Below are 18,396 nucleotides of genomic sequence, written 5' to 3'. Positions count from 1 at the left end.
TTTTCTACGGCCACTCTGGTTTCCTCCCACATCCCAAAAACATGCAACTTTAATTTAACACTCTAAATTGCCCCTAGGTGTGATTGTGAGGGGGACTGTCTGTCTCTATGTGCCCTGCGATTCCCGTTGACAGCTGGGATAGGCTCCAGCACTCCCAGCGACCCTGGTGAGGGTAAGTGTTAAAAGAAAATGGATGGATGGATGGAGTTTAAAAAAAAAGACTACCAGTAATTTAATAGGCCACCTCTGGTGTACAGTAGCCAAAAGACTAAAATGTGTTTTTCACATCACGATGTGATGCCAGTTTGATATCTTCATAAATAGAAAGTGAGCACAGCAGCGTCAAGGATTAAAGGGAAACTAACAGAAAATAATACAATGAAAAGTATAATGTAGAGAAGGTCAGTGTATCATTTTCCAAATCTTCATTTGAGTGGAAAGATCTTTCCATGATCATTTGTCAGTCAAGCACAAGCAAAATTGACAATGCCTCATGCTATCCACGACCTGGTGCATCACCTCAAGAATGGGAAATATTAACCTTTGTATTTTGATTTTGGCAACCTCTTCATTGGGAACACCTGAAAGAAGTCAAACTGCTGGAAAACAAGTTATATGAAGGGGTACCACTAATTGATTGGAAGGTCTGTCTGTTTGCAGTACGTTGGTAATATGTAGGAAAAAAAATATCTTCAAGGACTAACCGATGAGAATTGTGGTTCACATTCATCACCTCACAGGCAATGAGTCAGATATGTAGATGGGCAGATATTCAAGTATTCTAATGGTATTGGCCAGAGTCTTGTATTTGTGACCATTTCTGTGCACACAAAACCCCCTACAATCGTCATTTAACAATGATTTTGTCTTGATCAATTTTTTAAACGTCTTTACATACTGTACATTTGTAAAGTTGTGCAATTCATGAGGGTGTATGTGAATGCAAGGCAATAATTGAAAAGCAATATCTCACTTTATTCAACCAACATCTAACTGGGGCTTTAGCTCCAAGCCGTATTTTCAGAACAGATATTCTACATCTCGCTCGCATTTAGGAAAATGTACAACCTTATAGTTAAAACAAAATAAATTCCGCGGAGAGCACACCCAAGAGAGTAATTCTGTATATTGAGGGGCTCGAAAGTGAACGCCGTGCTTTCGTTACAGCTGCAAAATGTAAACCCTGCTGTCACGTCGACAGCATGCAGAATGATTTACTGAGCAGTACTGAGACATGAGTGAAAAGTTTACAAAGTCACTCCATTCTCCACAAACACAGAGCCTCATCATCATCATCATCATCACCATCCTTAGCTCCACCTTTACAATCAATTGGACATAACGTTACTATAGTGCGCTGCAGCAATTTCCATGTGTCCTTTCTACAAGTTGTTTGTTGGGTCAGGAAGGAAGAGCTTTTTAGTCCTCGGAGAATGTCCTTGTCTATCGGATTAATCCAATTGTTATTTTTGGCCCACATCTGGACTGAAAATAAACTGCAGTAGAGGAAGTTGTCGCCCAACTGGAAAGGTTTCTTCTTGGTTCTGTACTCATACTGTGTGGCCCTCTGGTAGCACTAAGTAAAGAAACACGTTACCCCTTTGTTGTATGCGATCCCACTATAGAAGACAAACAAGCTGCTGTCCATGTTTTCGTGTAAATTTTAAGTCAGTGTTTATGCAGGGCATGATGCTCGTTGGGAGGCAAAATGATGGGAATTTCACAGGGATAAGACACTGTCCCCGTTCCCTCCCCTCTCTTTGTAAAACAGCTTAGTTTGGCACAGAATGTCCTTCTCAAGAAATCCTGGTCTGAGCTAGTTTCGACCGAGATCTATTACTTTCACTCCCAAACGTTGAGACAAAGTTTGGCTTGCTAATTGACCACCTCGGCCAAATTTTCATTATGGTTGCAATATTGGAAGTCGAGTGGGTAGCTGTAATTTGAGAAAGTGCACTGAGTGGCCACTTTTGTTTTGATTGTTTCCGAAGGCATTCAGAGCAAATCTTACATTTTTAATCAGACCAAAAAAAAAAAGCAACTGTAATGTGTACGTGATCACAATATTTTTTCATGGTGATCCCTATCATTAATATTTTTATGCTTGAGAACCACTCCAAACAATAATATTGTCTAATTAGCAGATACATGTACAATAATTATTAAATTACTCTCAAACCATTATACATAAGAGCCACCAATTTATATGCCTTTATAGCTTTACGTCTTGTTTTTTGTTGGTCAACAAATGCACTTTTACAATACCCCAAGTATGTGTGGGGGGGGAGGTGGGGGTGGGGGATTGGGGGGGTGCTGGAAGAAAAGCACCCCCCCTCCAAAAAAAAAAAAAAAAAACTACTAGCATTCCAAACAGAGTGAACAACATAATCTTGGAATTTTTTTTTAAACACTGTAAGTGAGATAATTAAAAAAAAAAAAACTTGTTCCATTGATTAAGAATAGCCTGCAAACACCACAATTGAAAATGTTCCAAAACATGTGTTATATATGTGTCCAGCAGATTTCCAGCATTTTTTTTTCAAGTGGTTATTAGATGTTATTCTTCTTGTTCAACCTGTGAAAAAGATTGCTTCCTGTCACCAACTCCCATCTGAGAGAGCTTACCCAAGCTTCTTCCCTTTGTGAACAAGGCAGGGGAAATAATCCTTGGACAAACACATGGTACCTTTTGACAAGTCAGGAATGTTATCAGGGCCCATATACTCTCCCCTGCATTGAGGAAGAGGCGATCCGACTTAAAATACTTCAACAGCTGTTTGCTGCATCACACTCTCTACCCCACGCAGTGTGCCGAGAACCCTGGCACGAGGCAACTTTCTGGAACCGTCTTCTTTGTCCATCTCTTTCATCAGGGCTGGTTGGAGCCAGATCAGTGTTCTCCAAAACAAGCAGTAAAAAATACTGCTGTGATTGAGGTAGATAGACTGTCAGGGCCCTTTATCGTTTGCCTAATGCAAAAATGTTAACTGCATCCTGATGTAAAGTGTTATTAGGTTGAATTAAAGGCGAGATTAGTAGGACAGCAACTGGCTCGAGTTGATTTTCAGATGTTTTGACAACAATCAGTCCAACAGTATTATGGGGGGACAGTTTTGTTTTCGTCTTGACGTGCTCTCGCAGGCCCAGAGTGAACATTTAACATCGACCTTATTGTCTTGATCACATCAGCGACATCTTGAGCTTTTAACATTTTTAAATGAATAGATCACAGTCAATACATTTGTCCTAAAAATACTTTATAGACTGTACTCAGTGTCCCAATTGATTTGTGTATCATAACAGTTAAAGTGTATTGAAATGTGTACATAATATGCTGCACAAAATTGAATAGCGGGAAGTTTTATTGATGTAAAATCTTTCAGAGAACCCATAATTTTTTTATCTGTAATATTCTAATTGCATTATATTATTAATGTAATATAATATTACATTATGTGTAAATAAATGCAGGCATATGTACCATGCAAATATGGCTGTAAGTCTTTAGTTGTGTGTATGCAGTGAGAAAATGATTTAACATTCCACTAAAGCACTTTTAATGATACTAAGATAGTCTTTTTTTTGTAATTAGTGCATTGTCTTTTTTTGGTAAAAAACTGAATTTCTCAAAAACATTTTACGACCCTACATCTGGAATTTCCAGAGCCTACTTGTGAGTTGTGTATAAATTGGTGCAATACTTTTGAAAATATTTTTAGCTATGATGTGCTATTCAAAAATGCCCATATATACTTCCACATTTGCATTGAGAGTTTATTCGCTAATGAGATCTCATTAGTCAATCTGTCATTCTCCCAACACCACCTTTGTGTTTTCATAGTATCACTTATACTATCTTGGAATAATGGGGTCCACCACATAAAGATAAAGCTGGTGTTATTTCACCCTTGGCCTTTCATGACAGACAGACTGCTTTCGAATAAACACACAATTTGAAACTAACGTGTCAAAATGACAAGTAGTGAAAACCCAGATCAAATATTTTTGTTCAACCAGGCCACCAATTCCGGTATGGGTTTGTGTATTGTGATCTGAAATTTCTACTGTGAACGATGCAAAAATAAAAAAAATAAAAAAATATTGATAAATGCCGTACATAGTACATATCTTAAATTGAATGAGAGGCAATCGTCCAGATCTTGCATAAATTCTATGGTTCTTAGATGGTATTTCTTTGAGCACAATCTATTTAGATTGGACATATTTGTTGTGTTTTTCCAAACAGATTCACAAGAGACTTGACAAATCTCTCACTCTACCTCCCGAATTACAAATTTAACTGTATTCTCACTATGACTGTCTATAACCAGCACTTGTATGATAACATATTGACAAATGGCTATTTCCTCTAATGCGAGGAGTGAAAATCACATTCAAGAGCAAATGAAAAGCAGCCGCGCTACAGTGTAGGTCAGACACTTTTACGACAACATTGTGGTTGCTAGCAAATAGACCGAAGTTGATGAATTCCTTGCTTCTTTTGTCATCTATCAACTCCAATCTTATCTGTACGCGGATTGGCCTCATGTTACAGTACTATCTCTTGTTTTGCAGATAAAACCAACCAACCGCTTCAAGCAACTAACCATTTTGGATCCAAATGGTGCTTTTTGTCAGAAGAGATATTCTTAAAACACTAATTTTGTTTTCTTATTATATCAATTCGTTACCATCAACATATTTCTTATTGTCGGCATGGTCAACTCAGTAAAGTTTGCTCCTCAGCTCCTCCATTCTAGCATGGAAAAAATAGCTGTGAGAAAAAGAATATTATAGGGATGCTGGAATACAGAATAAATTAGTTAAATAATGGTGCTCATGGAAAGGAGACAATTTATCTGAGAATCGACATGGGTGGCAAGAAAAATGCTTGCTGCGATCAATGATGAATGTTGAGTAGTACGACGTTGCACTAGCTCGATTAAGGTACTGCAACAAGCCAACCATAGTACATGTGCTTGAGTCATTTCTTGCCCAACATCCACAAATGTTGCAATGTTGACTAATGTGCTCAGCCAATGAAAAATCAGTTGTGTATAATTCATAGTTGATTGTATTGGCCTGGCAAGAAAGAACCCCTATTGATCAGTACTGAGGTATTATTCTGTCAAACTTGTGAAATGTACCGTATCAAAGGCAAACCAAATCAGTAACGTGGATAAAATGGCCTTAACTTTTAGTCATGAAAAAAAAAAAATTGGAATGGTGAAGCACACATTGATCAATTTTATAACCTGAATATTGCACACTTGAAAAAGAATGTATTGGAATCTTTTTTTAGTCTAACGACAATCTGGGGGGGTTTTATCCTCACACATATTTGTCTTAAATAAATAAAGGAAGCATTTTCATACTCTGTGTTCTCCAACTCTGCGTCTCTCTCGAGGCTCTCTCTTACTTCCTGCCATTAAAGAGACAAGCCACGAAAAAACAAGGGCTGACGGACGTGTAACTACTACTTCTCAACTCTGGCTGACTGAGTGGAACTGTCTGAATTCACCGTTTACTTGGTGACCAAACAAAAACAAACAAAAAAAGATGCTCGATGTTGACGTTTTAGTTGTTGATGTGGGGAAGTGTCGAAAGATTGTAAGTAACAGTAAACAATGATTTCAAAAAATTATCAATTGATATATGATAGCTATTGCTTCAACTGACCCTATTACTGGAGGTCCCCAACTAGACTTACCAGACTGTAATCTCATTGTGCAACTGGTCCTCCCTGTTGACTTTTCACACTAAAACTGACCTGAGACCACAAAACACCCTTGAAAACTGTAAGAAAACAGCAAACATTGCTCTGTATAAGCCAGAGAGCCTCATTCCTCAAACCCAAACAAGAAATTAGTCGAAGCCAAAAACAGACGCTTTGCAGGGACCACACACCCACAAAAACACAAACATCTCAACAAACACTCTCCAACAGGGCAACTTCAAACAAAACCCATCCAGGGTTGTTAAATATATGAGATTCTTTCTCAAACCTTGCTATTCTATTTTAGTCCTCCGTGTGACAAAATTGTGCTGAAGTCAAGCAGTGATGCAACATTTCGCCCCTAACCTGAACACCTCCTTACCTTCTGTAGCCACTGGGTGTAATTCTCCATAATGTGTTCAAGCTGCTGGATCTTCTGTTTTGGAAAGTCCGGTTCAGGTAGGGGTGCGTCTCTCTGGAGGGAATTGGCATTATACTGCGGGCTACTGCCTTTCGCCTCCCTGCAGGAACCCTCCCCGACCCCTCCTTCAGGTAGGATGAAGGTGTAGGTGCACTGGCCATGCTGGATCTTATGGAATCTTCTGCTGCCACTTCCTCCGGTGTTGATGCTGCCGCCACCTGCACTGCTGGTACTACTGTCAACCCCCCTCCTCTGCTCGCCTCCTCCGCAGCTCACAATCACTGCAATTGCTGCCAAAGACAGCAAATGATACCCAAAAGTGTAGCACAGCATCATATCAGCGGTGCATGCAATGGGAGTTCTTTATCTTCTTTTCTTTAGGTTGTGTTTTGGCTGGACGTTTTCTTCTGATGCGCATCAAGAGCCTGTGAAGAACACTGCTGGTCTCAAATATATGCAGTCCATCTTTACATAGGAAGGCCACCATTGAAAGTCACTGTTTTCCTCGAGTTGCTGTTCTTATATAGCTCCTGTAGGTTTCTGTGAAGACCAGAAAGGTTTAGCACATTTCATGCAGGGTGACAACTTGGTTATCTTGATCTTCTTCCAAGTAAGTCAAAGTCAGCAAGCAAACTGTGGATCAGTCAATCAACGCTTTTAAAATAGGTGCTGGGTAATCTGGGATGGTGCTGTTGGACCTCCCCTGGCCACCTTTCTGCTTCCCCCCTTCTACTCTCTGGCTTAACAACTGCAGGGAGTGAGAGATACTCTCACTGAAGAACAGTTCCAAGCTTCCAGCACACTCTGAGCCTGCCCCTTGTAGAGCCTGCAGAGGAATGTGAGTGTGTTGCATGTACGAGTTTGTGTGTATTTTGTGTGTGTGCGTGTGCCTGGCAATAAGGGACCCCAGCACAGAGGATGTGCTTAGACTGTGAGGGTCGGTTTACAAATGCTGGAACTGGAGACTGATGTGGCTGAGCTGGCTTTTTGGCTCTGTGTTGACCAAAAACATCTATAAATATGTTTGCTTGTATAAATTATTTGCTCCCATTGGACGGCTCTGCCTCTCTAGATGCTCTGCATAAACCTTGTTTAAGGATAAATTGATATGCTAATTTGTAGTTGAGGATTTCCCATACTTTTCTTTGACACAATGTCATAATAAAGTCCAGTATAACATTCATTTTCTTTATCAATACATACGAGCACAAAGAACATCATATACTGTCGTTCCATTGCGCGTTTTGCATTGGAGTTTCCCATTTTATGTTTTTTGGAATTTTTTTTTTTGTCTTCTTGAATAGTGGGAATTTTACAAAATGGCATTGTGTCTATTTAATTGTAAATCCTGCCTGTCTCATACCCAATTGTTTAGATGAGAAGAAAATGGTGCTCTGTAAAAGTACTGTACAACAGACAAACCACATTTCAAATCAAAGAATAACAATCTGAAAAGAACGTCTAACCTCATTTTCTTGCTCAATCCAGTAGTATGGCGACATCAGCCTCTAATTTTGTCTGTTCCAACTAGCCTAAGAAGTGCTGCTGGCATAAGCCATTTTTTTTCCCATGACCACATTGCAATTAAGGGCTGACATGCATTTGTTACCTGGGCCTTCATTGGGGAATTACCCAATTTAATCTACCTCTTAATACTACCACGATCAAGTCCCAGTCATAGCTATACAATTCAAAAAGGCAATATAACAACACACAACTGTACCATGTACATCATCTAGAGCAGTTCAGAGTGGATATTATAACATGGTAAATAGACCGCAATTATGTAGCACTTAATCTATTTTATCACAGTACCCGAAGCACTTTACAAAGCCTCACATTCACCCATTCACACAGCAATGGGTGACTGCCACCATGCCAGGAGCTGTCAGGCCCGCTGGGAGCAAATTATGGTTCAGTGTCTTGCCCAAGGACAGTCAGAGCTGGTACCGAATCACTGGCCCTCAGAGATTGAATTTGAAATCTTATAGGTTAAAAAAACAGTTCTATTTTAATGCACTACTGTTTCAGAAAGCCCTGAGCAGATAAGAGTTATATGGAACCACATTGAGGTGAAATCTGATTGGACTAAAAAAAAAAAAAAATCCAAGATCCACAAATACATTCTGAATGTTGTGCAGCCAAGAGATATCCTATAAAATTAAGAGAATACACTTTTCATAGTAAGAGGCCCCGTATCTCAGTGGTAAAATAATACAATTTCATACACCCAAAAAATACAATTGGTTGAAAATATAAGTCATTGCTTCTGACAATGTGCAGGCGAGCTGTGAAAGCCATGCTGGACGTGAATTCCCACCACGGAATTACTCACATATGATTCAGCCCAATGAACTCTTTCTTACACTTTCCTGCAAATGAATGACCAAACAAAGTGGCATAGTAGACAGCAAGCAAACCAGATGTAGTATCGCTGACTTAAATAATGGATGGCTTACAAGATTTCTTCTCTCCTATAAAATGACACTCCACTTAAAGGTATTAAAATAAATGACATGATGAAGGGGAAAAAAAGCACAACTTTGAAAAAAAAATCTTTGGTGACCGCAGTATTTCTGGGTGCAGAAAAACACTAGAAAACCATTGGAAAGGCTCCTGCGAAATCATTTCAGTATTTGTCATCAATTCATCATAGTTTAGTGTAATTGCACGAAAGGATGTTTTATAAAATACCATAGGCCTACTTTTAATTCATTTATGTGCTTTAAAAAAAAAAAATAAAGAAGACATCGGGAAATGACAAGACAATGAATGAAGTGTATGTAAGTTCATCCTTAGGTCAGATGAAGGTGAAAGGGTCCAACTCAAAGGTCATATTTTGTCACGGAAGTCCATTTGAACAGCTGATTTTGAGAGACACATATATCTTAATTCCAAACCCATTTTTACATTTCATTTTTAAACTCCAATTATCACATCTGCGTCCATGTTTTCTGTTCTTATGTGCACATGGTACAAATGTAATGCCCATTGTGGACACTCTTGCATCATGTGCATCTATGCATTGTATGTGCGTGCAGTGATATCAGGGAGACAACAAAAAAGCTCTTTGTGTGGGAGCCGATGGTCGGTGTGAATGAATGCATGGGGGGGACCGAAGATAACAAAACCCCCTGAATACCCGGACTGTGTTAGACAAAGCATGTGCAAATATCTCTTAGAGTGCTTGTCTTTGCTTGATGTACTCTGCTGGTGCTCAAAAATCTAGGCCCCAGTAACAGTGTTAAAGGAAAACGAAATAGGTTTTTGGACACCAACAGGAACATCTGAATTGGTCAAGTTAAAACTGCACATTGCCAATATAAACATTTAAATTCATCCAAATTTGAATGGATGCATTTTTTGGCTGTCGCATTCATAAGCGGCTGGCAGAAGTGTGATACAATTGACCATATATCACATTTGTTCCCAGAAGAATTTTCTCAAAAAGGATCTAGCTGAGTTTTTTTTAAGAGATTTATTACCTCATTCAAGTTTCTTCCACAGCACTCTGAATCTCTTTAGGTCAGGACTTTTTACACAGTCTCTTAATGCTTAAAATCAAAACTGCCATTGGCCGGCTTTTCAGACATTGTCAATCCAGCCATTAACCAGCTTGCATGTCAAACATTTGATACAAAACCAGGGATTGGTCAATTCCAGTACTTCCACTTTATGCAGATGAAAATTTGGTAGCAAAACTATATGAATATATACAACAGAAATTGTTTTTTTCTTTCTTGACTCTTTAATTGGCAAAATTGAATTAGTACAGAAGTATAACTTGCTGTGCTTTGAAACAAAAGTTGTATTTTGTTAGGACTGATAGTATCAATCTGATTTCTGCTGCAACAGCAGATTACTTGAAGGATTGCTTAAAGAAACCACAGTGACACGTGCCTCTTAGAATAATGATGTCATGATACGGAGACCAGCAGGAGAGGGACACCACAGAGCCATTAGCACAAGATGGCTGCTATTCCTCATTAGTCCTTCTGTGCTCCCAAATCTGAGCTCGCTACAGGCATGGTCTATATCTGGTGTCAAAGCAACTATGCCCAATCCCTGCTTCATCGTTATCCCTCCCATGTGATGTACCTAGCCAGAACAGAGACCTACAGAAAAACGGTCAAAACTTGGGTTATGGTGGTGCTAAACAGTAAAACAGCTCCATTTTATATTGAAAGGTTAATGGGGTTCATGGGCAAGAACTTCTACAGGAGCTCATGGTGGATGTGAATGTAGAATAAGTTTTGGGTAAAACTAACTAAAATTATGCAAAATTGTCTAGTGCTGTGAGAAAGTATTGTCTCTTTTCCCAAATTCTTATGTCAGTACATAGATTACCAACTTCAGTGTTTACAATAAATAACAGATCTATAATAAGTTGTTTTGTTTTCTGTTTTTGAATGGTGGTTTCACTTATTAAGATAAAAAAAAAAAAAACTTTTCAAAGCTACCTGGCTGTGTAATTGACCCCCCTTATTAAAACATTAATTTTTCAATACCTGTTCAAGCAAGAAATCACCTTACCCATTTGAGAAAATAAAGTCAGCTTAAAGATCTCAAAAAGCTGCCACGGGCCATTGAAATTCAAGAACAGATGAGAAATAAAGTAATAGACCTGTATCAGTTTGTCTGTATCAGTCAAAGGTCATGCATGGTAGTGGTAGTGTTTCGGTTTGGAGCTGCTTTTTTCCTTCAGGGCCTGGACGACTTGCTGCAATTGATGAGACAATGAACTCTGTTCTTTACCAGAAAATCTTCAAGGAAAATGTTCAGCCATCAATTCTCGATCTCGGGCTCTCCATGTATGCTGCGGTAACTAACCGAACTCCGGGTTGATTACATGATGGTTTAACAATATTCGAGCAAGTTTGGATTCAAAGTGTCGTAAAACTAACCCAGACTTCTGTTGCCTATCACAAAATACATGGGCAATATGATGTAGACCAGTTTAGGGCGTACTCTGCTTCCTACCCGATGACAGCAGGGATTGCCTCCAGCACACCCTCTGCCCTTCTGAGGAGCAGCTCAGGTAATGGATAGATGGATGGATGGATGGATGGATGGATGGATGGATAAGCCAGCCAATAAGAGTCCAACATGTATGTTCATCTCATACACAGACCTAGTTTATATCATGTTGAAAATATACTCTATGAAGTAACAGGAGCTGGAACAGGAATAAAAGATATTCCATATGATATATATGAAATAAATGTCCTACTCTATATGTTACAACTGCTCCTTTTCTTGCAACACATGCCACAGTTGAAAGGGAATACATATTTACTGGAAAGCTGTAAAGTCACACAGCTAAAATTTTAAAGCCTGTGTGAAAGTAAAATTTTCAAGTTTTTTTTTCCATCTTCGCTGCAATGATAGCAACATGAAACAGTATGTGTACAAGGTGCCATCAATGATCAAGCTAATGTCACTTGTTGGTCCAACATTTGAGGTATGGGATCAAGTGTACAATTTTGGGTCTCTGTCCCATGTTTGCGCCTCGGTTTTGTTTTGTATTTAAAAATATATAGTACATTCCGTCCTTATTACTGCATTGAAAGTAATCTGAAAGTTCAATTTGACACTTTGTAAATTTTTAACTGTGTGCAACAACCCCATCTGTTGTCGCTTTCCACATTGCACGCTGTGTAGGAGAGTTGGAGCCTTTTTCTATTTTAAACGGTGGACTCCTTCCCAAAAACAACATTGTCACAATCATATTTGGCCATTAAGACGTCACTTCAGCCCTGTTTGCAATTTCCAATCGTAAAATTAAGCGTGTGAACAACAAGTAAAAGCAATATACAACCTTTGTTGCATGCTGAAATGGCAAGTTGAGGATTTGGCATGAGTTCCGCTTCTCTTCTCACTGACTAAACAACGCGAATCAGCGGAACACAAAAACACATCAGATATGGAGCCTTAATCACTTAATAATACTTGCTGTTTTCAGGCCATTTTTACCATTCTGCTCTCACTTTCTTCAAATCAAATAGTGATTCATGCCTTGCAACTGACTAAATTCAGCTACTAAGACATAATTTGCACATCACTCTGAATGTTTTTTTGAAAAAATGTACCATAACATTAATGAGCAATGGAAGATAATATTCTGTGGGATCAAGTAACTGATACAGTATAAATAAAGTGACCAAAGTCATCAGAAGAAATGCCCTTACATGGTGTTCCCTTTATTAGCTATCATTGGAAGACAGGATAAGGTCAAAATGTATGTTTTTACACTTGTTGGCAAGTGTTGTTTGTTTTCTTGTAATAAGAGCGGAAACAAGCCTAACCCTTGATAGATTTAGTTTGATGTTTGCTTTTATGGCTTTATGTCAATACAGTATAGGTCAGAGTTAAACCTGCAGTTTTTGATTCGTTTGAACTTTCTGCCTCGCTACAGAAAGGCCCGGGTGAATCGTTAAGGAGATGCTAAAATCTCTAGCCTCTCCTCTGTGGGATTGCAAACTCCTGTATGATGGAAAGGGGTTTAGGTAGTCTGAAAAAAAATATATATGTATTTTTTAAGAGTAAAGGTTTTCCTATTCACCCACTAGTACTAATCACTATTGATACATTTAATGATATGTATGAGTGATAGGTAAAACTATTGTTAATTCTGTCACCATGGTAATCTTTTGATAGACAAAACGTTACAATACATGGAGTGAAGGAATGTCCACATGTCCTGCTTTCAGCAACTTGCAGCACATGCAGAGACACAGGAAGACATACATGTTAACATTTTTTACGCCTTTGCTTGCTGTAATGTTAGTTTTGCCAGCAGAGGGTGATATTCCCCAAAATGGCAGCCCCCTCGGATTCCTGGAGATTGATCAATTATTCAGTTTAATTCTTTTACCACTTACAATATCTTAACTAGATTACCATGTTTTGATTAGTGACGCCACAAACAATGTATTTCTGCCCTGCAAAATTGCGGGTTTACTTCCACTTTAAAGGTTTAGATGTGCGTTTAAAATGTTTGTTTTTCTGTGTTTTTGAAAACATACATATTTCGGTTTATGGATTCCACTCCTCAAGCAGGATCAAAATAATTTGATTCATGGTGCAGGTATTTTTTGTAAACACATGTTTTTTTTGAAAAGGAAATTTTCCATTTTTATATTGCTTGACAGATTAACTACACAAATCAAAGTATCAGCATTGGGTCATCTCCTCAAGTGGTGGCTTCGGTGAAAATGACTCGTTTTACCAAAAAAAAAAAAAATATGGATTATCGCTTTGAATCTGATTCGTAAGGAAACATAACCAAAAATGCTGCATGATTGAGCATGAGAAAAAAAAATATTAACACACAACACATTCCACCAATTCTCTTGTAATAATCATGTTCAAAAGCTAATCAAAGCGTGCTATATTAGATGTTTTAGCCATTGTTTTTTACTTGTATGGTACATCATCAAACTGTCGCTAGATTATTGATTTGTGATCTGATAACTTGATGGTTCCATAAATCAACGAACCAACTGTAGGTGAAAATATATGCATTTATGAAAAATAAATGTGTCTTTTGTTACATCCATGGTGAAGCAAACTGTGATTTTGGCTTGTTTCCTTTGTTGTCATATCCAGTCAAGCATGCACATTTTATACAGTACAGTACATATACTTCTTTGCGGGTAGGTTTGTGTCTCCTTTTATAACTCCACTTATCTTGCACCAAATTGGGTATTTTTGTGTTATTTTTGCAAACCTCAAGTTGTTTAAGTAGTACAGAACAAAGAAAATGACACACCAGCCAAATGTGGGAGCCAAATACACCAAACACTGATGATGTCTTGCTCATAGTGCCTGAAAAAGGACATTTCATAGTTGTTCTGATGGAGAATTAACAGCAAAAGATATGGCCATGACGTGCTTTTACCATTTAGGGGGGCTATCGTCTGTTTGCACAATAATGAGGCTGTGATAGTCCTGCACGGACTTTCATGGTGAAAAAAAAAACAAAATGTTATCCCAAATCTGACCAGTGCACACCAAAATAATTTGTAAGACTGTATCTTTGTGAGGCAACCTTATTATTATGCATACTATTAAACTAGCAATACAGTCCAAATTAGTTTTTTCCCCTTTAAGTATAGAACCATCATAACTTTGCATGATCCTGATGATCCGCTAATAACTTGACACACTTTATAATGACAAGGAAATATCCCAAATCAAATTAGGACAGACAAACCTGTAACACATGTACAGTATGTCGAATGATATCTAGTGTGACAGAATATAATGTGGATCTTAAATGACACTAAAAACATAACAACAACAATACCCTTTCTGGTGAGTGGTCACTAAAATAGAGCATAATGAAAAATTGTGTGGTGAGGTGTTCAAAAGTAAACGTCTCATTATTCTGTCATGATTGATGAATTGACTTGTTTTTAAATAGTACTTTTTTTTGTTTGCTTTTTGCCCCTCTCGACTTATTTGACCTTATCAGTTTCATGTGAGCAAATTAGGTCCAAGAAGGACGGGTACTATAAACTTGGCAACACGATGTGTATGTTTAACAGAATTCTGTCGCATCAGATGAAGCCAGCAGCGTTCAAATGGTTTACATCATGTCACCTTGTTGTATGGGTCAGGGGGCCAACACTAAACACAATCAATGACTGGCCCACTCGGCTCGCCTTTATGACACGCAAGCCACGGTCCTCAGGGCTTGTTGGAACATGTGTCGGAGGACGTGTCATGCTCCAAAGCTGCTGTTAGCAAGTCAAAATAAATGGAAACTAATTTAGCAAATGGGGAGCAAAAGCACCACCACATGGTACTTGACCTCTGGGACCCGAGGGTTTGACCGACTTGGGGATTTTTCTGGTTCCGTTTGTTGCTTCTAGTGTTCCAAAGTTGCAAGAGCTGAGGCCTCTTCCCATTTTGCACAAATGTGCGGACAGCTGCGCCAAATGCTGCCGCAAATGCTCTTCAGTCCATGTCTCTACTTCCTAGAGAATAAGATATCAAAACAGGGAGTGTCAAACTATTTGTAGGTGGTCATCGTGAACTGGTCTGTAAGCAATAGTTTTCCAATCTGATAAATTTTGGTCAGGACCTAGACATCAGTTTCAATTTGCATTTTGAGCTTACAATATTCGCGAGTTCGAGGTTGCAGTGATTCCTAACCATGGTGCGGTTGCACAGGGGTGCTGCAGGAATTTTTCTAATTTCATTGCATTTGTCTGAAAATTAGTATATTAATAAATATATTTGTCCATCATCATACAATTAAACTCTCTTCCACTAGACAGATACTTTAAAAGTTTATGCATCTCTTGCCTTTCATACAACAGAATAAGTAAACTTTGTGTTCAAATATACCCAGATTTTACACTGAATAAATTGAGACGAGATCAGTGTTCATACTTGTGATATTTTTTATTGATGTTTTATTTTTATTTGGTGTCTTGGCTCAAAGGTTGGGAAACACTGATTTGGGGTTCACAAATTTTGTTTAGCGACAATGATGCATCCTCCAATGTCATATATTATCCCTTAAAAGGAGACATAGCCTTTGCATGCTTTCCCACAATTTTATTAGAAAAGTGTTTAAAGCATATTTATTGTTTTTGTGTAATTGGCTAGTTTAGGGGCGGATGTGTCTCATTTGGTGGTAATGTTTTGACAATGGCCATTTGTGCTCCAGAACAGCTTGAGTGTGATCTCTTAATGACAAGGCCAAGAGATTCCTTCTATTCTCAAGCAACAGAACATAAAAGTTACAATTCAACCAGTCTCTTGCTATGGGTGATTTTAAATTTTTTACTGGCAAGACAAGTAACTTTTTATTTATTTTTTTTATTGTATTTTATTATTGTAGCCTCCCACAGAATAAAAACAGAAAACGTTAGCATACATTGCCAAATGTGATTTTTAATATATAAAAACACCAAAGAGTCATGGTCTTTGGCCATTTAACATTTGTCATCAGTTTTCCTAATGACACCAGATTTTAGGATTTCTGTGGTCTATAGGAGAATGTAGCATACCTTATGCATCCACCCCAGTTTTGAAAAGTGGTAATTAACACCAAATGTGTACAACGGAGAACTTTTTAAATCATCTATATTATCAATTGCTTGTCCATCACCATGTAGGACACTGGAAACAAGCCAGTATTTAACCATTACGCTCAACCCCTGCTAGTTTTTAGATTTATTTCTTTCATTGCACCTCCTATTACGGTGATTGAGATGTTTTCGACTAAACACCTTCATATGTTTGAGTTGCGGTTGCCAAAAAACTCCCCACACATGGAGATTGGTCCAGTGTTATGGCCTCTTGGAGGATTATTATATCCCACTTGGCTTGTCAAGGCTATTTATGGGGATTATACAGAACACCACTCCAGGAAGATAGGTGCTAATCCTAAAGTGCCCGGTCAGGAGTTGAATTCCCATTTTAAGAGAGCAATGCGTCATCTGTTTTTTTTTTTTGTCCAGCATTTAACAAGAAGTCTCTTCTGGGATCATCACTCAACTTTCATATCCACCTTCAATATGTACTATGTGGACTATTTGAATTTCTGTGATGCTGAAATGTAGTGGGGGTTACAAAATGCAATAACAATGGTGATTTGCTGCGAAAACTGTCACGGTATTGCAACTATAGCATTTGATGAGTGATTCATTTCGAGGATTTAACTTTGTGGGATTCCGACCAGTCCAGTGGGAGGGCATGACTTCAATTTAATTTGTGTAAATCCATAAAGATAATGGTTAAAAAACACATAAATACATAAAAATAGTATGACAGCTGAAGGATATCTACATTTTGGCATTCCAAGCTCAGACTACAGATTTGTTGAATCAAATTCATTAATGACTTCGTCGGGAAATTGGCTTTCAAAATTTGTTTTGGGCACGTTACAGAAATAGCTCAGAGAAGAAAAAAAAACAGGCGCAATAGTAGTGGTTTATATATACATATACATATATATATATATATATATATATATATATAATATATATATATATATATATATATATATATATATATATATAATTTTTTTTTTTTTTAGCCAGAACCACAAAGTAGACATACTTTAATTCCTTGTGCCACATTAAGTGATGCAGGAAGCCAGATCTGGGCCCCCAGGCCTTAAGTTGGACACCAGTGGTAACTATCTATCTATATATGTCTCCAGGATTTCTACCTATTGTAAGATTATGAATAATTATATCTTGTTCTCTTCGCTTTTCTATTAATTCACTGTATCGCTGTCCATAACATTCAATTTCAAGAACATTCCATGACTCATATCAAGTTCTCAATTATATATTTTACTACATTTATATGTATAAGTACTCTATGACAAAATACACAAACATTAAAATGCATAAACTGTGAAAATATATATTTATGTTTATATGTATAGTCATTTATGATTTTTAACCACACTCGATATGTTAAAATGAAACCTGTCACAAAACAAATTAATATACAGTGCGTGTTTTTCATCAGACAGCAACGGGAAAAAAAATACATTTGCAAGGATTAAGTACCAATTAAGGTGCAAAATCGGGCTCAAATTTGGATTAAATCTGGGTGGCCTTGGCGAAGATTTGTATGCACTACCGCGTGCCATTCAAGGTATTTTTGCAGTCTTTGACCTTTCAGGCAGGCCGCTTTCCGAAAATGGTTCCTGTCCTCTAATGCCGACTCAGCAACAAAGCTTGCAAAATAAAATCTCAGATGAAGGACCTTTCATCTCCATCTACAGCAGCTTTTCTCTCCGACTCTTTTCAAATAATAGCCAAAGAATTTCCATCTATTGGTGTGTCACTGTGAGCCTTGGGTGTTTAAGATAAATCAATCTAAAGATGGAGAAGAGGTTGAGGCTCTTTCATGGCAGCGCTCCCACCTTGAGGCCCTGTGTCAATGAGGTGTCTGGAGATTGTGGCCACACACTAACTCTCCTGTAACTGTATGGAGAAAGCGCGGGATTAATTGTGTCTCATATCTGATGAAAGGGTGTCAGGACAGCAGCCTTTACTGGAGAGTATCGTGACTGTGTTTTCACTCGCTTGCACCCTCTATTTTTACCAGCCACTGACAGCTGGACAGTGTAACAGCACATGGAAGCTATTCGGACAGGTTGAAAGCCAATGCATTCTGATCACAGTGCAGCAAATTTAATTAATTATTAATAATACAGACTCTTGGAGGGAAAAAAAAACAAAACAAAATTGTTTAGTGTCACATTGCAGTTGCTTCAGACCTACTA

General features: G+C 38.1%; 1 protein-coding gene across 3 annotated transcripts in view; it reads right to left on the bottom strand.

Moving 5' to 3' along the window:
• angpt1 (angiopoietin 1) overlaps window positions 1-18,396 on the bottom strand; it is a 63,100-nt gene that overhangs the window by 38,193 nt on the left and 6,511 nt on the right. The window contains exon 1 of one of the 3 annotated variants that reach the window (XM_061815809.1): window positions 6,099-6,898. The exons of the other annotated variants lie outside the window; for them this stretch is intronic. Within the exon in view, the coding sequence (XP_061671793.1) occupies window positions 6,099-6,473 (375 nt within the window). The 5' untranslated portion in view covers window positions 6,474-6,898. Of the gene's footprint in view, window positions 1-6,098; window positions 6,899-18,396 lie in introns of those variants that run through there. 3 annotated transcript variants of the gene reach the window in all.

The sequence above is a fragment of the Syngnathoides biaculeatus genome, chromosome 1 (assembly GCF_019802595.1).
Source record: "Syngnathoides biaculeatus isolate LvHL_M chromosome 1, ASM1980259v1, whole genome shotgun sequence".
NCBI lineage: Eukaryota > Metazoa > Chordata > Actinopteri > Syngnathiformes > Syngnathidae > Syngnathoides > Syngnathoides biaculeatus.
Note: the sequence above shows the minus strand (reverse complement) of the source record. Positions and strands in the feature narration are given on the sequence as shown.